Here is a 25372-nt window from a genome sequence, read left to right as displayed (position 1 = left end):
GATTGTTGAGAAGAATTGTATTTTGGTCACTGGCACGATATATTGAGAGCACTATTGCCAGATATATAAATATATTTCATACCGGAAATAATCTTAATATACTTTCATAGACGTGATTCAGTCTGATACTACTTTATCATTCTTAAGCATTTTTGACGGCCTCAAATTTATTTTCTATATAGTAAATACGTAGTAGATTTTTCAACAAAGCACACTATCATCCTTCATTAACATCCACGTTAGTCAATTTGATTATAATATTCATATCTCTAGAATCTTACCTCCATCTTTGGTTTTAGAATACAATGCAATAAAGTTGTACTACAACTACATAAGAACATAAGAATGAAGGAGACTGCAGGAGACAATAAGGCCTACACTAGGCAGCTCCATATCCATCACCACCTGTCATCCCCATCAATAAAGTTGTCTAACCGCTTCTTAAAACAACTAATAGTTTCAGCGCTTACTACATGGTTACTAAGTCTATTCCATTCGTTGACTACCCTATTAGTAAACCAATTCTTGCCTATTTCCTTCTTAGATATAAATTTGTCCATTTTAAATCCATTACTGCGAGTCCTGCCCTGTTGTTTTATTATTATGACTTTGTTTGCGTCACCCTTGTTAAAGCCTTTGATCCACATGAACACCTCTATTAGATGACCCCACACGCTGCGTCTTTCCAGAGAGTGTAGGTTAAGGTGCCAAAGACTCTTTCGCAAGGCAAATTTCTGAGTCCATGTATCATTTTGGTCATTGTTTTCTGTACTGATTCTAGTGAATTGATGTCCATTATATAGGACGGAGACCAAAACTGTACCGCATAGTCAAGGATGGGTCTAACTATCGCTAGATAGAGTTTAATAGTTACTTCTGCACTCCTGTTCGTTACCGTCCTAGCAATGAAACCTAATGCTTTGTTTTCTTTACTCCTGGCGCTAATGCACTGTTTCCTGGTTGTAAGGTCCGGACTCACTAGCACTTCCAAGTCTCTCTCGTGCTCAGTTTTCTCTAAAAGAACATAACATAAGAACATAAGAATGAAGGAGAGTGCAAGAGACAATAAGGCCTACACTAGGTAGCTACGTATCCATCACCACCTGTCATCCCCATCAAAAAATTGTCTAATCGTTTCTTAAAACAACTGATAGTTTCAGCGCTTACTACATGGTTACTAAGTCTATTCCATTCGTCGATCACCCTATTAGTAAACCAATTCTTGCCTATTTCCTTTTTAAATCTAAATTTGTCCAGTTTATAACCATTACTGCGCGTCCTGCCCTGTTGTTTTAGTATTATGACCTTGTTTGAGTCACCCTTGTTAAAGCCTTTGATCCACTTGAACACCTCTATTAGATCACCCCGCACTCTGCGTCTTTCGAGAGAATGTAAGTTAAGGTGCCTAAGCCTCTCTTCGCAAGGCAAATTTTTGAGTCCATGTATCATTTTGGTCATTCTTCTCTGTACTGATTCTAGTGAATTGATGTCCATTCAATAGGACGGAGACCAAAACTGTACCGCATAGTCAAGGATGGGTCTAACTATCGCTGGAGAGAGTTTAATAATTACCTCTGCACTTCTATTCGTTACCGTCCTAGCAATGAAAACTAATGCTCTGTTTGCTTTATTCCTGGCGCTAATCCACTGTTTCCTGGTTTTAAGGTCCGGACTGTAAGAGGCCGGTAGATAGAGGTAGACATTTGAGTAGATCGAGGGGTAGAAGGACAGGAAGGAAACATTTATAGTCTTTTTAGTAGGATGTTATGATACAATGGTCGACAGGAAAGGCTTAGTCATCCACGCGCTTTCTCGCGCCTTGTATATATAACAAAATGCTGAGTTGCAGGTTGAAGGAGAGTGTCGCCTGGTGTTTTGCAATATTGTTGTTAAACGGAGGTGACTGTTGTAATATCGCTTAGGAAGCAAAAATTGTAAGCGTACAAGCCATTTCCGTTGCTACATAATGCTTACGTGGTGGTATCGTTTGAAACAGTATAACAGCCTCTCTGATTGGAGAAAAAGGTGGAGGAGGAGAGAAATTATTGGCGCAGAGAGGAAAAGTCACGCCCTTAAGGTATGGCACTTGTTTGAGAAGTAAAAGACTATTGGATGAATGAAAGAGTGATGTCAGAACGAAGGTGGCTTGACGTAATGTAGAGGGTTCCCAGTGGGACTCTCGGGGTGTACATCACAAGACCAAGAAGCATCTTTAAAATACACCCTCATTTTATTCATTCCTCAAGCTTAAAAAAGGAAAAAAGGCATGGGGCCTTATGAACCAATTGCAAGAACAACCCTGGAGAATTACGGAAATGGTGACAGCGGAGACGGGGGAGACAGTGCTGAACAGCGAGTGATGAACTGAGTGTTAAACACACCTCCGAAGAGATTATAAGACTGGTGCAAATCAGACTGGGGAGTGAAGTGGTGCAAGATAAGTCTACGGGAGTACATCAACCATAACCGCAACCACAACCAAGCGTGTGTTGGTTTCAAGGACGAGGTCTGACGGGACGATCGACTGCGAGAGGAATGAAGATCACCTTGAAGATCTTCAAAGCAGTGACCGACGAAGCTGACGAACGTCGAGGTGAGACGTCGAGGTGAGACGTCGAAGTGACGTACGTAAGCGGGGCAGTCAAGTCAAATTAACTACTGAAGATATAACTACTAGTTCAAATGTGTTGAGGCATGAGGTTCATACCTCAAATATTAATATTCCCAAATTTACTGGGGGAGCAAATACATTAGGGGTAAACAAGTTCCTTAATTTGATAGACACTCTTATTGTGAGTAAAAACATTACTGATGAGAAAAGGAAAATAGAATTTCTAAAAGAGAATATAGACCCTGGGAATAGGAGGGCTAGGTTTATCATTAATTTCCAGCAAATGGAAGATATCAACCAATATGAACCTTACAATAAATCATTTATTAAACATTTTATGTTCAAATGTGACCAGGATCCTATCAGGTCTTTGGTAGAAATGATCAAAGAAGTTAGAACAAGTGAAACAGACACAGAATACTTAGCTAGATTAGATACATGGTCAAAGGACATGAATTCTATCTTGAAAGATTCAGACTGGATAGAAAGATCTAGTGACAAAATGAAAATTCCTCAGGTAATAAAATTGATCACATTTGGATTGTTAGCCAAAACTTCTGATGACTTAACGGCAGAAATGCTGTATAAAGATCTTAAGTCAAACATAAGTTTAGGAGAAGTAGATTATCTTCTTCAAGGGTATAGTGAGACCAGAATAATAAACCCATATGTAATGACCGTGGGCCAACATAGGAACTCCAGAGAGTTTAAGAAAACAGAAGTAGGACATAGACGGAATGTTAGAAGTCCATCCAGGGATGCTAGAATCCTATGTTTTAATTGTAATACCTGGGGACACAAAGCACAAGACTGTTTTTATGGAATTATTTGTAGAAATTGTAAATATGAAGGTCATAATGAGTATATGTGTAGAAATCCACCATTCTGTATGTATCATAATACAATAGGCCATAGAACTCATGAATGTAGACATTTTCGTGTACACCCAGAATTAAGAGGAAAATCCCCAAACACAGAATAAATCAATATTTTAGAGCTCCCATATATATACGGATAGACGGTATTGTGTTAAATATGGGAATAAAAGTAAGGTGAAAGAAACTAACAAACTGATAATTACTATTGGAAGAACTTCTGTAGGATCTCTCATTGCTGGTAGAGTGTTCAATAAGCCTATTAAAATATTTATTGATACAGGATCTGTAGTTAATGTAATTACCAGTAAAGTTTTAAACCAGTTGAAACCAGGAGTGAAAATATTGGAACCAATCCGTTACTTATTGCAAGGAGTAACCGGAAATCAATTAAAAACATTAGGTAAGGTTGAACTAGAAGTTATCTTATATACAAATGAACATTTGCACATTCCAGTGATAGTTGTAGAAGAATCTGTTTTTCCAGGAGACTTATTGATAGGATTTGCAACTATGAGAAAAGAAAACATGGTAATATGTCCTGCTGACTTAGGGATTTTAGTGAAGTCACAGTTAATCCCATTTTTTAATCCACCAGACTTAAGACCAGTGACAGGAATCAATGAATCCCTAGATAAAATTTCTATTTTAGATAACGAGGCCGAGCGGTCTAGACCAAAAGAAATTAAAGCAACTTGTGAACCCAACTCAGATGTTCAGGAAATCCCAGAAATGACTAAATTATCAACTACTAAAGTTTTGCAAATTATAGAAGGTGGTGTAATAAAGTCGACGTTATTGCACTCCAGAGCAATTAACAAGGTGATAGTGTATTTGAAAGGAGTCAATGTAGACTCTGAAATAATTACAGTCCCAGAATCAATCAGATTAAAAGGGTTGAAGTTAGACTCAGGGATTTATAAGTCAAATAAGAACATAGTAGAAATATCAATAATCAACACCATGAATAAAGATATAGTTTTAAGGAAAGGTACACAAATAGGATGTTTTCAGGTGTGTACAAAACCCATTAAGATTTTAAATGAGAGTAGTGAGGAGTTAGAATGACCAATTTCATCAATCTGTTTAGTCCAGGAAGAAATGATTTTAAGAAATAAATACAAAGATAAATTAGAATCAACTAATTGCCCTGAGTTGGATGAAAGTTTAGTTGCTTTGCTTGTGAAACACAATAAAGCAATTGCGTTGCCAGGGGACGCCTTAGGCAAAACAACTGTTTTAAAACATCATATTAAATTAAAACCAGGGACACAGCCTATTTACATACCCGCCTACAGTTACTCACTATAAATTAGCAATAGTAGATAAACTGATCACTGAAATGTTATCACAGGATATCATTGAACATAGTAAAAGTGAGTGGAACTTGCCTTTGATTTTGGTGCCAAAGTCAGATGGAACTATGCGCCCAGTTATTGATTATAGGGAATTGAATAAGCACACCATTCGTGACAGGTTACCATTACCAGTTATCGGTGATATTTTGAGAAGTTTAGGAACTGAAAATAAATATTTTAGCACAATAGATATCAAATAAGCTTTTTGGCAAATAGAGGTAAATGAAGACTCAAGAGAGTTCACAGCATTTTCTACTCCAACGGGACATTATGAGTTCAAGAGAATGCCATTTGGGTTATTTTATAGTCCATTAACTTACATGAGATTAATGAATACTATTCTAGATGGCTTGTTAGGAAACACTGCCAGTGTATTTCTAGATGACATTTTAATAGTTTCTCGGACTGCAGTGGAGCACTTTAAGAAATTATATATTCTCAAGACTAGTAGAAGCAGGATTGATAGTAAAACTTGAAAAATGTAAGTTCTTGCAAGACAGTGTAATCTATTTGGGACATAAGATAGACAGACATGGACTTAGTACTGTGAATTCAAAGATTGAAGCAATTTTAGGAAGGGATACCGGACAGAATGTCAATGAAAGCCAAAATATCAAGATAGGATGTAATGTCAGTGGAAGACAAAAGATCACGATGGGATGTAATTATAGTGGAGGAAAAAATATCATGTACTTTAATGCTCGTAGTATTAGGAACAAATTTCAAGAAATACAGGCGTATGTCAAAAGCGAAAATCCCGATATGATAGGAATAACTGAGACATGGTTAAATGGTAAGGAGTTCGAAGCTGAATTTAATATTGCGGTATTTAAACACTTTCATCAGGATAGAAAGCACAAGAAAGGTGGGGGTGTTCTGTTGTACGTTAGAAACAATGTCCATGCTTGTGTTTCAGAGAAAGTGAAACAGGATGCATATGATAGTGTGTGGGTTGAGTTAACCCAAACAAATGGACAAAAAATGAATGTAGGTGTAATATATAGGCCAGAGACATTATCATTAGCAGACGACAAACTGTTATTTCAAGAACTGTCTAGTTTCTGCAACCGGGATTTATTGATAATGGGTGATTTCAATTTTACTGAAATTGATTGGATGACCCTTGAACATGGCCATATAGGTAGTCGCTTGATTGATTTTCTTAATGACAATTACTTAGTTCAGCATATAAAAGAGCCCACAAGATATGGAAACTTCTTCGATCTATTGATCACTGGCCGCGAAAGCATGGTAACTGATGTAGAAGTCGGTGAAACTGTTGCAAATAGCGATCACAACTTAGTTAGATTCAAACTCCTAAATTTTTTTAGAATAGATACTTGTGTTTCTAATATACCCGATTTCAGTAAAACTCATTTCATAGGAATACGTCAGGAGCTTCAGCTTAGAGATTGTGAAGCAAAATAAAGCGAAAGACCTGTAGATCAGATGTGTGAAATATTTCAAAATACGCTCACTCACATGATTCATACTTACATTTTTTTTTTTTAAGGACAGACGTCCCCCAAATCAGGCTCGCCCAAAGTGGCTCGACAAAGAAACTGAAAAAAGTATTGCTAAAAAGAGGCAGGCTTATAAGAAATATAAGTGCTCGGGTGCATCTATTGACTATGAAAGTTATGTATCAATACAGAGGGATTTAAAAAAAAGAAAAACTAAAACGACAATACGAAATGAATATCGCTAATAAATGCAAAGAGAATCCCAAAGAATTCTATAGTTACATTAGAGATAGAAAAGTTGTTAGGAATCACATTAGTCCACTATTATCTGCTGACGGTCAACTTGAATATTCAAATAAAGGAATGTGTAATATTTTAAACAATTATTTTAGCTCGGTATTCGTAAACGAATCACCTCAAAGTGAAATCCAAACTGAAACCTGTGAAAAGTCTTGGGTAAACTTACTCACTACGGTAAATATAACAAAAGAAAAAATTAAAAGGTGTATAGAGAAACTCAAAGTTAATAAAACAGCAGGGTCTGACGGTTGGCATCCAAGAATCTTAAAGGAAATGAAAAATGAGATTGTTGTTCCATTAGAAATTATTTTCAAGAAATCCATCATATCCGGAGATGTCCCAAAAGAATGGAATCTAGATAACGTTACTCCCATATTCAAAAAAGGTGAAAAAAACTATAGGCCTATAAGTTTGACTTCAATCGTAGAAAAAATGATGGAAACTATCATCAGAGATGCCATCGAACATCATTTAGAAAGTAACTGTTTGATAAATGATAGCCAGCATGGTTCTAGACGGAAACGTTCTTGCGTGACTAACTTACTCGAAGTCTACAACACAGTTATCTCGAATTATGACAAAAGAAATAATATAGATTTAATATATCTAGACTTTGCAAAACCTTTTGATACCGTCCCCCACGAAAGACTACTTACTAAATCAGCTTAACACGGAATAAGTGGTAGCCTATTAAGTTGGACTAGTATTGAGTGAATGATCGAAAACAGAGAGGTGTTTTAAATGGAAAAACTACTAGATGAAAAAATGTTACAAGTGGAGTTCCTAGGGATTCCGTTCTTTGGCCACTTCTATTCATAGTATATATAAATGATATAGACCATTACTAGGTCATTAGGGAGAATAGATACTATACTCCCTATGAATTTGTTTCTTTGACAGTACTTCGATATACTTACGAAGGTATTCGCAGCATTGATAATCAAGATGTGCTAGATAATATGGAAATTATCTAAACTTGCGCAAGAGTTGAAGAGACCTATATTCGTACCAACATTCACATAGGGGGGGGGGCACACGGTAGCCCAGTGGATACCGCCTTGAACTCATGATCAGGTGGTCATGAGGTCAAGTCCTGAAACCCTCTGTGGACTTACTAAGTTGGTTCTCGACAGCCCTGGCCAGGTTGGTTGGCGATCCAACATCGGCCTAAAACCCACACCAGGTCAGGCCATAGGCCTACACCTGAGGATGGTGAGCTGGTGAGCAAGTGGGCATTACAACGGAGAGTCTAGTCACATTGCCGGGAGCCCCTGATGTTCTATTAACTGATATTGGGTTACATGCTTGCTTGATAAAGGGGCTGTGAAATATTTCAGAGATTAGGTGTATGGTTGCCATATCGGCCTTCGCTCATGGATATGGCGCCTCATTTCCTCCAGTTATTATCTTCTGTCTACGTGAATCAAATCTCCTTTTTATTCTGATCTCTGTTAATTCTTATACACAGCGCCCTCTATGAAGTTCTTCTAAGGAATCTCTCGAGAGACGTATACAAGATCCTACGTGAGCTTTGCAGTGACATAGTGGTTTTCTTAATACAATGATCTTTAATTTTATATTTAAGATCTTCCCCAAAGTGCGTGATCTTACTTTCCTAAACCAGTTGAATTTTCTCCTCCACCGTTTCACCAATCAGATTCTTTGTTTCAAGTCTTTACGGCAATATTGTTTACTTAGAATAATCTCGAGTCTCTGCATAATTCTCACTTAGGTTACAAAGAAATGTCATCTCAACAACATACAAATATACATTCGAGCTCGCGGTCTGTTATTTACAAGCAATATCTTATTACCTACACAAAGCGGAAAAGCGAACTCGGAAAGCTCGCTCGGGCTGTTATTAACAAACAACCTACTTGTAAGATGCAACACCCGTCTTCTACCCCTCTTTCTACCCTCTTTCCTACCAGCTTCTTACAGGGTGATATAATATTTTTTACCTGTCTCGCAAATACTTTGGGTATTTATAAACATGCTTTCTTTGTATAGTAATTTTACCAAATTTTTTCTGAATCATATTTTTCACGAAGAAAATAATTTTTTTGTTTCCTTCAGTTCAAATGCAACAATTTGTTCAAGAGGATAATATTCGTTGTCATCATTATCATCTATGGATACATGACATAATTTCATTTTTGGCATAAACATCGCACTTTGTTAAAAAAAACCTCTGTTTTTCTAAATCTTCTGTTTATCATCAAAGCTCGGTATCAGATGTCCTTTCCAAGTTTGTTTTGCCTTTTCTATATAGGTTTGAACTTTACCATTAGGACGCTTTTGTTGTTGTTGTTGTTGTTGTTGCTTACATTTTTCAACTATTATTCTTGCAAACATGTTCGTTTTCATCATTAGTTTATTATCATTTGTATTTTTTTTGTAGTTCTCCTCCATTCTTCCAATTATCTGATATTTATTTTTCATCCCGTGGACCAATTTATTGATCTCTTAATAGATGTCTATTGAGCTGTGAAAGATCATCATCGTTTGTTGCCAATGAGTGAATTAATTTCCTTTCCAGTGACCCATTGTTTGAATTCATAATTTTATTTTCACTATCTGGTGCGTCCTTATGCGTATTACCATAAATATATATAATATGAAATTTATGATATATAATATATAATATATAATAATATATATATAATAATATATATAATATATGATATATAGTAATATATATATAATAATATATATAATATATAATATATAATAATAATATATAATATATAATATATAATATATGATACATAATATAATATATATAATATATAATATATAATATATAATATATAATACATAATACATAATGTATAATGTATAATGTATAATGTATATATAACATATAATATATAATATATAATACTTAATACATAATAAATGATATATATTATATAACATACAATATATAATATATATGATATATAAAATTCAATATATAATATATGATATATAATATATAATATGTAATGTATAATGTATAATACATAATATATAATATATGATATACAATATATGATATATAATATATAATGTATAATATATAATATATAATATGTAATATATGATATATAATATATAATGTATAATATATAATATATATATATATATAATATAATATATATAATATATGATATATAATATACAATATATATAATATATATATAATATATAATATATAGTATATAGTATATAATATATACTATATAATCTATAATATATAATATACAATATATGATATATAATCTATAATATGTGATAGTTAATATATAATATATATTATGTAATATATAATATATAATATATAATATATAATATATAATACATAATTTATAGTATATAATATATAATATATAATATATAATATATTATATATCATACATAATATATAATATATAATATATGATATATAGTATATAATATATAATATATGATATATAATATATGATATATGATATATAATATAATGTATAACATATAATATATAATATATAATATATGATATATAATATATAATATATAATATATAATATATAATATATAATATAATATATAATATATAATATGTAACATATGTTATATATTATATAATATATAATATATAATACATAATTTATATTATATGATATATAATATATAATATATAATATACAATATATAATATATAATATAATATATAATATAATATATAATATATAATATATAATATATAATATATAATATATAATATATAATATATGATATATAATATATAATATACAATATATAATATCTAACATACAATATATAATATATAATGTATAATATATAATATATAGTATATAGTATTTAGTATATAATGTATGATATATAATATATGATATATGATATATAATACATGATATATAATATATAGTATATGATATATAATATATAATATATAATATATAATATATATTATATAATATATAATATATAATGTATAATGTATAATGTATAATGTATAATATATGATATATAATATATAATATATAATATATAATATAAAATATATAATATATAATATATAATATGTAATATATAATATATAATATATAATATATAATATATAATATATAATATACAATGTATAATATATAATATATAATGTATGATATATGATATATAATATATGATATATAATATATAACATAATATATAACACATAATGTAATGAATACATATAATATAATATAAAACACGTTCTTCCACTTACTAAAATGTTGTGTTATCAGTAATTGTCAAAGATATATTTTTTATTTTTTCCAGATCATGAGTGTACACCTTATCATACATTCAAATCAGGTGGTTGCTAAGGTCGTTATATCGCCTCGCAACTCGCCGTATATATAGCAGTGGAAACGATTCGAGCATCAGTCTTGGTGGGGTCTTCAGACGGACACCATGGCGCGCTTGTTCCTAATCACGATCCTTTCCTTCGCCTTGGCTGCTCGTGCGGGTAGGCTTACAAAACTACTGCTGAATGCTGCTGTTCAAAGCAGAATCAGCATCGACACTTTTTGTTATGAGCTTAGTTACTCGAAAATATATTCTATGATAGAGGGAAGGGTCTAGGGTGCCTTTTAATGTGGTCTCAAGTGACACTTTTCTCAATACTTTCTTTCAGCCACCTATGAAGGAGTGCGTTGCTCCACAGAGTGCCCGGTAACTGGCACTCAAAAGCTCAGCTACGCCCCTGGACACACTTATGTTTACCAACAGCATGGGGAGTCCAACCTTCGTTTCGAGAATGTGGAGAACGCAAACACCCGGGTCGAATGGAACTCCAAGGTCGAACTGTCGATGCTCACGCCCTGCGACGTGGCCATCACCATCAAGGAGTTCCAGATGAACGGAAAGGACGCGAGCGTCGTGCCAGAGATGGGCAAGGTGTCTGAGCGTCCCCTCATGATGGCCATCATGGACGGGCGAGTGCAGCACGTGTGCGTCGACCCCGAGGACGACACGTGGTCCGTCAACGCCAAGATGAGTGTGGCCTCCTACCTCCAGAACACTCTTCCCTCCTTCTCTGAGGTCAACAAGGAAACCACCATCACAGAGGTAAGGCTAACTACAGCTCTACTCTTCAATTTTTCAGTCAACTACATCGGAGATTGCTCCTCTCCAAGATCTAACAAGATTGTAGCTCTGACCGATCTCATTCTTCTTTCCTCAGAGAGACATCCAGGGTAAGTGCCCCACCAGCTACACCCTGACTCCCGTCTCCGAAACTGATGTGCAAGTGGTCAAGGAGAAGGACAACAAGAGGTGCGAGGACCGTTTCTACCGTCCGTCTGAAACGATGAACAACCTACCTTGGCTCAACATGCCTCTTCCTCTCGAGGAATCCAGCTCGACTTGTCAGCAAAACATCCAGAGTGGTCTCTACACCTCCATCGAGTGTACTGACACCAACATCCTCAAACCCATGTACGGCGTCTACAAACACATCAAGGCTGTACAAAAGGCCACCCTTCAGTTCGAGTCCCAGGTAGAGGTGGACCCTGCCCTCCTCACCTTCTCGTCCGACCACCTGGTTAAGAAAGAGCTCAAGTTCGACTTCACCACTCCCAAGAAGAGGGACACTGTTGTTCCCAGACTCGACGCGATCACCAAAGACATTTGCGCCAAGGTCGAAAACACTGTCGAGTCTGAGACAGCCGCCCTTGTCTACCATGGAATGACTCTGCTCCGCCATGCTCCTGATTCTCACGTCAAGGCTATCCTCGACAATATTCGTGCTGGCGCCTACTGCCCCAACTGGCACAAGCTCGAACAGATGTACCTCGACGCCATCGCCTTCCTCAGTGAGTCTGGAGCCGTTCCCGTTATAGTGGAAGAGATTTCGCAAGGAAGGGCCTCCTCAGGAAGAACTGCCCTTTACGCCGCAGCCCTTCACATGATGCCCCGTCCCAATGCCTTCGCCATCAAGTCACTCGCCCCTCTAGTCACGATGGACCATCCCCCTAAGACCGTCCTTTTGGCAGCTGCTTCCATGGTCAGTACCTACATCCGCCAACACCCTAGATACAGAGAGGAAGGGCTCGTCGATGAGATCATCATGCTGGCCACCAGTAAGCTTGCCGAGACATGCCACGGAGCTACACCCGAGGAACGCGAACATGCCAAACTCCTCCTTAAGGCACTTGGTAACGTAGGATACATCCCCGAACCTGTATCTTCCACAATCAAGCAATGCATCCATGATGTCAGTGTTGAAACTTCGGTTCGCGTCGTGGCCGCCCAGGCCTATAGGAAAGTGCCCTGCAACTTATGGGTAAGTTCCAAAACAATGGCTTTCTTCACACATTATTTACTTATTTCAATCCAGTTATGAAAGAGGAAGACGCACACTCAGCTTTACCCACCTTTTCTAGTACCCACGTGAGTTGTTGCACCACTACTATGACAAGAAGGAAGAAACCGAAATACGATCAGCAGCCTACCTTAATGCAATCCGCTGTATTGACGATATGACTGAGATGAGACACATCATCGACTCTGCAATCAAGGAAACCAACATTCAGGGTACGTTATATCAGATTTCAGGGTTACATGCATAAATTTTATGAAATGGTGTTCTTTAGCAATTCTAGGTTCACTTTTCTTATCCACAAATAGGACACTATATCTTCTTGTTGTGTCCTTCAGTCATTTATCCACGCTGTTGAGGAACTTGCTTCCTGAACCCGGCCGACGTAGTACTTGTACCCGTATGTACATACATACATATATATATATATATATATATATATATATATATATATACATACATATCCAAAGTAGACCACTTGCATGTACATATATATATACATGTACATATCCATATACATATAAAATATACATATATATATACATATACATATACATATACATGTATATGTATATATATATATATATATGCATATAATTGCATATACACGAATATATATATAGTTATACATAAGCGTACATCTATACAATGTGTATGTAGACTATATATGTATGTATGTACAACATTTATGTATACATGTATGTGTAAATGAGTGTAAAACATATCGAGTTAACATGAAAATTGTATTATATTTTTTTTTACAGTGCGCAGTTTGGTGCTCACTCATCTGAAGAATCTTCAGGAAACAGATTCTCCTAACAAGGACCACCTCCGTTACCTCCTCTCCAGTACTGTCCTCCCCGGTGACTACAGTGAAGACATCAGAAAGTTTTCGAGAAACACGGAACTCTCTTATTTCTTCCGAACTCTTGGTCTGGGAGCCGAAATCGACTCCAATCTCGTCTATTCCCGCAAGTCGGTCCTTCCACGCTCCCTTAACTTCAACGTCACGGTCGACACACTTGGAAACATGATGAACTTGGCGGAAGTAGGTGCCAGGGTTGAGGGCTTCAACTCACTTGTGGATGATGTATTTGGTCCCAAAGGATATCTGAAGTCTACTCCCTTCAACCATATCATCGGAGACATTTCGAACTTTGTTCAAGGCAGAGGATTCAAAATTGCTGATTATTTGATGGAAACATTCAGGTCTAAGAGGAGCGTCGAATTCCCAGCTGTCGAAACTTTCCTGGAAACCAACGTGCGCTCTCGCAAACACGAAGACAAACAGCCCCATGTTGACCTGTACCTCCGTCTCTTTGGTCAGGAAGTCTCTTTCGCCTCTCTGAACTCTGAACTCAAAAACATCGACGTGGATATGATTATTAGTGATTTATTCGCCTTCTTGGACCAAGCTATGTCCAAGACTCAGATAAAGACGGCCAGGACTCTTCCCTTCGATTTGGACTACACCATTCCTACCATGCAAGGAATCCCGCTTCACTTGGACCTGGGTGGAGCAGCAGTTCTTAGTCTGGACGTGGATGCTGAGGTCGACGTAAAGAATATAATTTCCAGTGACAACCCACAGGCCTTCATAGAACTTGTACCAGGCTTAGATGTAGAGCTCGACGGCTTCGTTGGATTCAAGTCTGTACTCAAACATGGCATCAAGATGAAGAACAATCTCCACATCTCCCATGGTGGAAAGATCAGGATCGATCTCAAGAAGGGAGAAGCCCTATCTATCAAGTGGGACCTCCCCGAAAAGTGGGACATCATTTCATTCAAGAGTCAAACTTATATGCTCAATGAAAAGATCCAAGTACTAAACGAAAACCCAGAGCATAAAATCCTTCCTGAAGGTATCAACGATGTTCGTCTTGTGGAAAAGAATGAGTGCACCGATTTCTTTGAAAACCCACTCGGTCTTCGGTTCTGCTATATCCTCAATCTCCCCGATCCTCTTCATAGCAATTCCATGCCATTTGGCAAACCACTTGAATTCAGTCTTACTGCAGAAAAAGCCGAAGCTTCGATGGAAGGCTACGCAATTACGGCAACCTTGACCAACGAAGTTGAGAACAAAGCTATCGACTTCGTCGTAGATACTCCTGGATCTTCCATCCCTCGTGAATGTAAGGCCAAGATATCCTATACGAAGCAAGACAACTCTCATATTGCACTTGTTTCCATCACTTCCACACTCTTGGAGTATTCTGCTCAGACCACCTTTGTCAACGATGCTGAGAACAAGGCCCTGGAAATGTTGTGGAAGTACAAGCTAATAAATATGGCCGACGAATACGCCCACGCTTTCAAGACTGACCTCCAGATCAAAAGAACGGATAATCACAAGAAGCTGGGTCTCATTCTTTACTACAGCCCCAGTTGGACCTTCCAGCCTGAGTCGCAAATATTCGAAGCGTCTTGGCTTACTGCTACTCAAGACAAATTAACTAATATCGATGTCACAGTCAGAACCAACAACATCTTGAGGGATTTCATTCAAATTGATATTGAAGGTAGGCTGATTTGATTCTAAATTTCTATGAATATGATACAAAATAATCCATTTATACAAATGGAGTCACAGTCACATCTTTTCTGTTTTCTTTGCAGCCGGTATAGATGTGCGATTCTCTTATCTCCTTCACATACCGAGCATAGACAACATTCGCAAATGGGAAGTAGATATTGAAGTATTAGCCTGGAAACTACACGAACACATCAGAACTATAGAAGAGTCTGAAGACAGTGCCCAATGGTCCACCAAGTGTAGCCTAATGAAGGGAGAACGCACGTATATTGGTATTGAAACTATTACTAAGAAGAGCGGTACTTTCCCCATGAACTTCAACATTGATATGGATACCACAGGTGAGGCTATTGTATGGTAAACTGGTAGACTACTCTATTGCCTTGCTGAAGGTGAAAGTACATTCCGAGAAGTAGAAAGTCATCATGACATTCCTTCAATTTTTTTTTCATAGTTATCCTGGGTGAGGTCGAACTGCGATCACTTAATAAGGTGCAACATGGTGGAACAGAAATGAAAGTCACTTGGGATCTTGAAAATAGAAAGACCACTGAGCAAATCATTTATATTTTGGCATCATTCATGAAGAATGAGGCTGAGAAGTTATCCTACGAAACCAAACTACAGGTAAAGCATTTTCATATTAACGATTATGCAAATATATGTCTACAAATCTTTTGAATTTGTTTAGAGGTGCTAGGGAATATTTGACCAAAATGTCGATAACAGCTGTAATTCATGAACTAGAATATGACGTTATTTCCTAAATGTGATCGAGTTTCCATTTTTTTTTCTCTCTTAGTTCCACATACCCAAACTAACTGAACGTTTGGATATTGTTGGACATATCGATCCCGTTGAGGAATCCAAGTACGACGTCGTGACCACTTTTATGCACAATGACCAAGTTGTATACGAAGTCAAGGGCCCTGTCACGCTGATCCTGAATAACAAGAAGTGGCTTCAGGAGATGGAGCTTGAAATCACAGGGTTCAGCGAGGGACCTCATAAATTTACAACTGTTATGGAAAATTCAAACAAAGTAAAAAAAATGGTCGTCGATTTGAGGGACCCCACCGGCATTCTTCTCAACTCCATGGTTGATAGGACACTCATTTCTGAGGAGGAGAGTGACATAAAAACTAGCTTTGCATTCTTCTTGCTAACAGACACCAAGGCAGATTTCCATCTATCTAAGGATACGATTCATATCAATTTTAACAGTGTCATGTTCCCACAAGAAAGCTACCGACAAAGGATTAAAGGTTTCATAGATCAAGACTTTAGGGGTAAAGTTATTAAATCTGACCTTCTTTGGGATGCCGAAAATGATGAGTCAAAGAAGATCAGCATCGAGACTAATTACGACTTCCCTGAAGGCGGTCCTCTCACTATGCAGTAAGTTGATTAAAAGTGCAGGTTTGATGATCATCTTAAAGACGACCTTTCTTGTGCAATATAATCAAGAGCAAAGGTAGTTTTCCCTTAATGTCTTCTCTCCATCTGTTTCTCTTTACAGTGGCGGTGTTGTTTGGAGAGGCGAACCCCATCAGTACAACCTGAAGGTGCAACTAGCTTCACCTCTTCGTATATTTGAAGGCCATAATGAAGTTGATTTGGTTTGGACCACACCTGCCCAGCAAACTTTGAATATCCGAGCTCTCCTCGACAAGCACACTCATTCTAACGACAAATCATCTATGGGAACTCTCATTCACTTCAAGACAATACATGACAACATCTACGAATGGAAAGGAGAATATAATCATGAGTACTTGCATGAACCTATGAACTACAAACTGGATGCCGGTCTCACACTGAAGTCACCTGAGATTGAAGAAATTGTTTCCGTAATCCATGCGCATTACAAAAATACTGAAAATGAAAGAGAAGTCCTTTTCAAGGTATGCAACTCTGCATGTTCTAGACCTCGTCGAATGTAATTTCCTTCTCTAATTACTTGTGTATAAGTCCCCATCTAATACCCCTCTTATTTCTTCCTTGCACAGGCTGATATCTCTAAGAGCAAACTGCCGGAGCCCATAGTGGCCATCTTGAGCAAATTTACGGAAAACACTTTCGAGGCCAAAATTACTTTCGACTACGCAGGTAAGATTAGTAGTATCGAGTCCGAGAAGAAGGAAGACGGTTCCATGCGTCTTGAAATGGTTAAGAACGACGAAACGTACTTCAACATAAGGATTTCCCAGCCTGAACCTCTTGCATGGAACGTGCAAATCGAGACACCTTCCCGCACTCTGGAGGCCTTGACCAGATTGGATTCGACCAAGGCATCAGTCCAACTCTGGACCAACAAGGAAAAGAGTGAAGACAAATTTGAGGTTTCCGGTAATGTGGTGACCAAAGAAGTTCGAGGCACACAAGGAACACGAATTGAAGGTAAAGTCAGCTACCCTGGCCTGTCCAAGGATATCCTGGTTTCTGCTGAGTATGGATTCTCCCCACTGGCCGTAGTAGGCTCTCTCGAGCTGGACATCTTCCAGACTCATGATGATATGATCGTCCTGACTCTGCAGGGGACCAAGAAATCAGAAGGAAGCTACAAAACCGAAGTATCCGTATCTGCAAAGGTAAGCTCATCATACAAGTGAAACTCTTAGTTTTTTTTGTTTTGTTTTTTGTTTTTTGAAAAATAAAATTCAGTATAACTTTCACCCGTAATTACTAATGTATGTTCTTTTCCTATCAATTCAGGCTCTGAAGTTCAGCCCTACAATAGTTCTTGACACTGCACTGACACCCTCGACAAAAGGCATTGAACTACACTATACATATGATCCCGCAGTACCACGAAAATCCATTGCCCTGAAGTACGAAAGAGTCGTCCCAGAAGAAGGTATTCTATCGGCCAAACTGAAAACACCTTCCATTGACATGGAAATTTCCACCAACCTACGATCCGAAGAGACAAATCACTGTCATGGACTCAACCTTGACACACATTATGTCCTGCAGTCTCAGGAATACGAAATCAAGAGCCACCTCTGTTATCCCGCTCATGCAGAAATTGTGGCTTTCAAGAAAGGCGACGAAAATAATAAAAAGTACTTCTTGAACGCCGGATGGAGGAGTCCTGGCAAAATTGAATTGGACCTTAAGGTCGAAAAACCCTGGGAGAATCAACTCGACAGGTTTGCTAATGTCGTTGGTATCAAGGCCGAGCTAACGTCCCCCATTACTCTGGATCTGGAGGGTCATTATCACCACGAAGAAGTAGAAGAAAACATGGTTTGTATCTACGTGCTCCGATAATAGTATCTTTTGATGATATGTAGAAATTTATTCTATATTGTCCTATTTATCTGACCATCTTACTCTCTTATTGCAGAAGGAGATTATGGAAACGATTAAAACTCAAGTAGAAACTTTCATTCAGTGGTGGCAATCCATTTATCATCAACTGGAAGAAGATGCTGCAAGCCAAAGTGTAGAATTGCCTATTGTTGAAGCGGACAAGGTTTTGCTTTATTTCCGCGACGAATTTTTGCACATTTATGAGGACCTTCGTAAGGATGAAGTGATTCCCGACTTTTATCACGTTTTCCAAGTTTTAATCAACGAATTACACACAATCATAACTCAGTCTCACGAGGCTTACCATTATGCCAGCGAGGTCATAACTCAAATCTACACCGAATATGCGGAATTTATGTCCAAAATCTCAAAAGCTTACCAATCTGAAATAATGGAAACCCTTGTGCAAACCAGAACGGGTGAGTAAAAGAATGTGCAACAACTCTTAGTGAATGCTTGCAAATGTCTCTTTAAGATAATCGATCTCGGTAAAATGCTTAAAATCACGATTTTCTTTTCCCAGTTCTAATTCAACTGAAGGACCTGTACGAGAAAAACCAACTGACCCCAGAGACCATGATGAAGACTCTTATAGGCACCTCCCTATGGGAGAAGATCGAGGAGTTAGCGAAAAGATTGCAGGAGGAATATCCACAAGAATACCAAGCTATCGTCGATGTGTGGAATGTCGTCAACGGTGAATATAACCCAGTCGATAAAATGAACAACATCAAGACTTTGTATCACAAGGAATGGGAAACTGTCATCGACATCCTGGGTCATGTTATACAAGACATCAAAATTGATGCTAACAAAGTATACAGAAGGCTTATGCAGAGACCATTAATCCGCAAGTTCATCGAGTCGTTCCTTCACAGCTTTGGATTCGTAAGTGTTACTTCACTGGTTCTAAAATTTTTGGAGTAACGAGATTAAATGTGAACACTGTATTTGTTTTAAGCGTGAATATTGATTTTCATTTTGTAAGCTCAACTCTCATTCTCTTCCAGGAAAACATCCCTCAAGCAGAAGAAGTGCTTCGTTTCCTGTACCAACTTCTCGAGGAAACTCTTCAACTCAACTATAGCAAGAAGGAAGGAAGACTTCACTTGGTTCTTCCTCTCAACCGTCCTGTGTATTCTTTAACAACGGTCCCCTACGGAGTTTCTCCTAGACTTCCTGTATGGAAGAACTTGATTGGCCTCTTCCAAACCTTGATTCCTATGCAGTACAAGTTCTTCAATGCCCTCACATCTTCTCCTGCAATATACTATGGAGATGGGAAAATGTACACCTTCGATGGAATGATGCTGAAACTGCCCGTGACCCCATGTCAATATATCCTGACTACTGATGGCTACGATCATGTTACTGTCAGAGTCTTGCCTGAGAACAAGTACGAATTTGGAATCACTGTCGACAATGGGCGGCACAAGATTATCATCGACAGCGAGTACAAGGTTTACTTCGACGATCAGGAGCAAACAGAAGAAAGAGCGTCAATCGACTCCTACGCCACTGTTTCGCAACATACCGACGAGGTGACTGCAAGAGGAAGAAGCCTTTACCTGATCGTGTCCAAATCCTCGCCAACCTTCCAGCTCTATGCCAGCGCTGAGCTTCTGGGTCGCCTGGAAGGTCTAATGGGTACTTTGAACAACTTCCAGGGTGACGACATGATGATGTCCAACGGCGAACTTGCACCCGATGCCCCTACTTTCCTCAAGAGCTGGCAAGTGGACTCATGTTAAGCCTTTTGCTTCACACCTATGATGGAAGTCAGTAATGATCAGCGTTAAATATCATACACAAAAAGATACCTTGCCATTTAAATTATTAATCAATAGGCGAAGTAGAAAATATATAAATGTACATAAAAACTAAAACCAGCAAATAAAAAAACGAATAAACACTTTGTATATAATCCTTTTAGCCTAATGTCGTGCATGCCGAAAGGTTTCTTATAAGCTGATTGTTGAGAAGAAGTGTATTTTGGTCACTGAGACGATACATTGAGAGCACAATTGCCAGATATATAAATATATTTCATACCGGAAATAATCTTAATATACTTTCATAGACGTGATTCAGTCTGATACTACTTTACCATTCTTAAGCATTTTTGACGGCCTTAGATTTATTTTCTATATAGTAAATACGTAGTAGATTTTTCAACAAAGCACACTATCATCCTTCATTAACATCCACGTTAGTCAATTTGATTATAATATTCATATCTCTAGAATCTTACCTCCATCTTTGGTTTTAGAATACAATGCAATAAAGTTGTACTACAACTACATAAGAACATAAGAATGAAGGAGACTGCAGGAGACAATAAGGCCTACACTAGGCAGCTCCATATCCATCACCACCTGTCATCCCCATCAATAAAGTTGTCTAACCGCTTCTTAAAACAACTAATAGTTTCAGCGCTTACTACATGGTTACTAAGTCTATTCCATTCGTTGACTACCCTATTAGTAAACCAATTCTTGCCTATTTCCTTCTTAGATATAAATTTTTCCATTTTAAATCCATTACGAGAGTGTAGGTTAAGGTGCCAAAGCCTCTTTCGTAAGGCAAATTTCTGAGTCCATGTATCATTTTGGTCATTGTTTTCTGTACTGATTCTAGTGAATTGATGTCCATTATATAGGACGGAGACCAAAACTGTACCGCATAGTCAAGGATGGGTCTAACTATCGCTAGATAGAGTTTAATAGTGACTTCTGCACTCCTGTTCGTTACCGTCCTAGCAATGAAACCTAATGCTTTGTTTTCTTTATTCCTGGCGCTAATGCACTGTTTCCTGGTTGTAAGGTCCGGACTCACTAGCACTTCCAAGTCTCTCTCGTGCTCAGTTTTCTCTAAAAGAACATAACATAAGAACATAAGAATGAAGGAGACTGCAAGAGACAATAAGGCCTACACTAGGTAGCTCCGTATCCATCACCACCTGTCATCCCCATCAAAAAAATTGTCTAATCGTTTCTTAAAACAACTGATAGTTTCAGCGCTTACTACATGGTTACTAAGTCTATTCCATTCGTCGACCACCCTATTAGTAAACCAATTCTTGCCTATTTCCTTTTTAAATCTAAATTTGTCCAGTTTATAACCATTACTGCGAGTCCTGCCCTGTTGTTTTAGTATTATGACCTTGTTTGAGTCACCCTTGTTAAAGCCTTTGATCCACTTGAACACCTGTATTAGATCACCCCGCACTCTGCATCTTTCGAGAGAATGTAAGTTAAGGTGCCTAAGCCTCTCTTCGTAAGGCAAATTTCTGAGCCCATGTATCATTTTGGTCATTCTTCTCTGTACTGATTCTAGTGAATTGATGTTCATTCTATAGGACGGAGACCAAAACTGTACCGCATAGTCAAGGATGGGTGTAACTATCGCTAGAGAGAGATTAATAATTACCTCTGCACTTCTATTCGTTACCGTCCTAGCAATGAAAACTAATGCTCTGTTTGCTTTATTCCTGGCGCTAATGCACTGTTTTCTGGTTTTAAGGTCCGGACTGTAAGAGGCCAGTAGATAGAGGTAGACAATTGAGTAGATCGAGGGGTAGAAGGACAGGAAGGAAACATTTATAGTCTTTTTAGTAGAATGTTATGATACAATGGCCGACAGGAAAGGCTTAGTCATCCACGCACTTGCTCGCGCCTTGTATAAATAACAAAATGCTGAGTTGCAGGTTGAAGGAGAGTGTCGCCTGGTGTTTTGCAATATTGTTGTTAAACGGAGGTGACTGTTGTAATATCGCTTAGGAAGCAAAAATTGTAAGCGTACAAGCCATTTTCGTTGCGACATAATGCTTACGTGGTGGTATCGTTTGAAACAGTATAACAGCCTCTCTGATTGGAGAAAAAGGTGGAGGAGGAGAGAAATTATTGGCGCAGAGAGGAAAAGTCACGCCCTTAAGGTATGGCACTTGTTTGAGAAGTAAAAGACTATTGGATGAATGAAAGAGTGATGTCAGAACGAAGGTGGCTTGACGTAATGTAGAGGGTTCCCAGTGGGACTCTCGGGGTGTACATCACAAGACCAAGAAGCATCTTTAAGATACACCCTCATTTTATTCATCCCTCAACTTTAAAAAAGGAAAAAAGGTATGGGGCCTTAAAAACCAATTGCGAGAACAACCCTGGAGAATTACGGAAATGGTGACAGCGGAGACGGGGGAGACAGTGGTGAACAGCGAGTGATGAACTGAGTGTTAAACACACCTCCGAAGAGATTATAAGACTGGTGCAAATCAGATGGCCGCGTGAAGTTGTGCAAGATAAGTCTACGGGAGTACACCAAACCACAACCGCAACCACAACCAAGCGTGTGTTGGTTTCAAGGACGAGGTCTGACGGGACGATCGACTACGAGAGGAATGAAGATCACCTTAAAGATCTTCAAAGCAGTGACCGACGAAGCTGACGAACGTGTCGAGGTGAGACGTCGAGGTGAGACGTCGAAGTGACGTACGTAAGCGGGGCAGTCAAGTCAAATTAACTACTGAAGATATAACTACTAGTTCAAATGTGTTGAGGCATGAGGTTCATACCTCAAATATTAATATTCCCAAATTTACTGGGAAAGCAAATACATTAGGGGTAAACAAATTCCTTAATTTGATAGACACTCTTATTGTGAGTAAAAACATTACTGATGAGAAAAGGAAAATAGAATTTCTAAAAGAGAATATAGACCCTGGGAATAGGAGGGCTAGGTTTATCATTAATTTCCAGCAAATGGAAGATATCAACCAATATGAGCCTTACAATAAATCATTTATTAAACATTTTATGTCCAAATGTGACCAGGATCCTATCAGGTCTTTGGTAGAAATGATCAAAGAAGTTAGAACAAGTGAAACAGACACAGAATACTTAGCTAGATTAGATACATGGTCAAAGGACATGAATTCTATCTTGAAAGATTCAGACTGGATAGAAAGATCTAGTGACAAAATGAAAATTTCTCAGGTAATAAAATTGAACACATTTGCATTGTTAGCCAAAACTTCTGATGACTTAACGGCAGAAATGCTGTATAAAGATCTTAAGTCAAACATAAGTTTAGGAGAAGTAGATAATCTTCTTCAAGGGTACAGTGAGACCAGAATAATAAACCCATATGTAATGACCGTGGGCCAACATAGGAACTCCAGAGAGTTTAAGAAAACAGAAGTAGGACATAGACGGAATGTTAGAAGTCCATCCAGGGATGCTAGAATCCTATGTTTTAATTGTAATACCTGGGGACACAAAGCACAAGACTGTTTTTATGGAATTATTTGTAGAAATTGTAAATATGAAGGTCATAATGAGTATATGTGTAGAAATCCACCATTCTGTATGTATCATAATACAATAGGCCATAGAACTCATGAATGTAGACATTTTCGTGTACACCCAGAATTAAGAGGAAAATCCCCAAACACAGAATAAATCAATATTTTAGAGCTCCCATATATATACGGATAGACGGTATTGTGTTAAATATGGGAATAAAAGTAAGGTGAAAGAAACTAACAAACTGATAATTACTATTGGAAGAACTTCTGTAGGATCTCTCATTGCTGGTAGAGTGTTCAATAAGCCTATTAAAATATTTATTGATACAGGATCTGTAGTTAATGTAATTACCAGTAAAGTTTTAAACCAGTTGAAACCAGGAGTGAAAATATTGGAACCAATCCGTTACTTATTGCAAGGAGTAACCGGAAATCAATTAAAAACATTAGGTAAGGTTGAACTAGAAGTTATCTTATATACAAATGAACATTTGCACATTCCAGTGATAGTTGTAGAAGAATCTGTTTTTCCAGGAGACTTATTGATAGGATTTGCAACTATGAGAAAAGAAAACATGGTAATATGTCCTGCTGACTTAGGGATTTTAGTGAAGTCACAGTTAATCCCATTTTTTAATCCACCAGACTTAAGACCAGTGACAGGAATCAATGAATCCCTAGATAAAATTTCTATTTTAGATAACGAGGCCGAGCGGTCTAGACCAAAAGAAATTAAAGCAACTTGTGAACCCAACTCAGATGTTCAGGAAATCCCAGAAATGACTAAATTATCAACTACTAAAGTTTTGCAAATTATAGAAGGTGGTGTAATAAAGTCGACGTTATTGCACTCCAGAGCAATTAACAAGGTGATAGTGTATTTGAAAGGAGTCAATGTAGACTCTGAAATAATTACAGTCCCAGAATCAATCAGATTAAAAGGGTTGAAGTTAGACTCAGGGATTTATAAGTCAAATAAGAACATAGTAGAAATATCAATAATCAACACCATGAATAAAGATATAGTTTTAAGGAAAGGTACACAAATAGGATGTTTTCAGGTGTGTACAAAACCCATTAAGATTTTAAATGAGAGTAGTGAGGAGTTAGAATGACCAATTTCATCAATCTGTTTAGTCCAGGAAGAAATGATTTTAAGAAATAAATACAAAGATAAATTAGAATCAACTAATTGCCCTGAGTTGGATGAAAGTTTAGTTGCTTTGCTTGTGAAACACAATAAAGCAATTGCGTTGCCAGGGG

General features: G+C 37.4%; 1 protein-coding gene across 1 annotated transcript; it reads left to right on the top strand.

The window, feature by feature from the left end:
• Positions 1-10962: 10962 nt before the first annotated feature.
• Positions 10963-20711, top strand: LOC143019586 (vitellogenin-like). Its single transcript, XM_076175363.1, has 14 exons — positions 10963-11102; positions 11271-11704; positions 11820-12920; positions 13021-13171; positions 13721-15481; positions 15579-15836; positions 15950-16122; positions 16298-16893; positions 17015-17399; positions 17505-18086; positions 18211-18744; positions 18845-19229; positions 19334-19698; positions 19821-20711. The coding sequence occupies exons 1-14, from the start codon at positions 11048-11050 to the stop codon at positions 20559-20561; spliced, it is 7521 nt and encodes a 2506-aa protein (XP_076031478.1). The 5' UTR covers positions 10963-11047; the 3' UTR covers positions 20562-20711.
• Positions 20712-25372: the final 4661 nt, after the last annotated feature.

The sequence above is a fragment of the Oratosquilla oratoria genome, chromosome 37 (genome assembly GCF_046742065.1).
Source record: "Oratosquilla oratoria isolate Oo_2021 chromosome 37, ASM4674206v1, whole genome shotgun sequence".
In the NCBI taxonomy this organism is placed as follows: domain Eukaryota; kingdom Metazoa; phylum Arthropoda; class Malacostraca; order Stomatopoda; family Squillidae; genus Oratosquilla; species Oratosquilla oratoria.
This window is presented reverse-complemented; position numbering and strand designations above follow the sequence as displayed.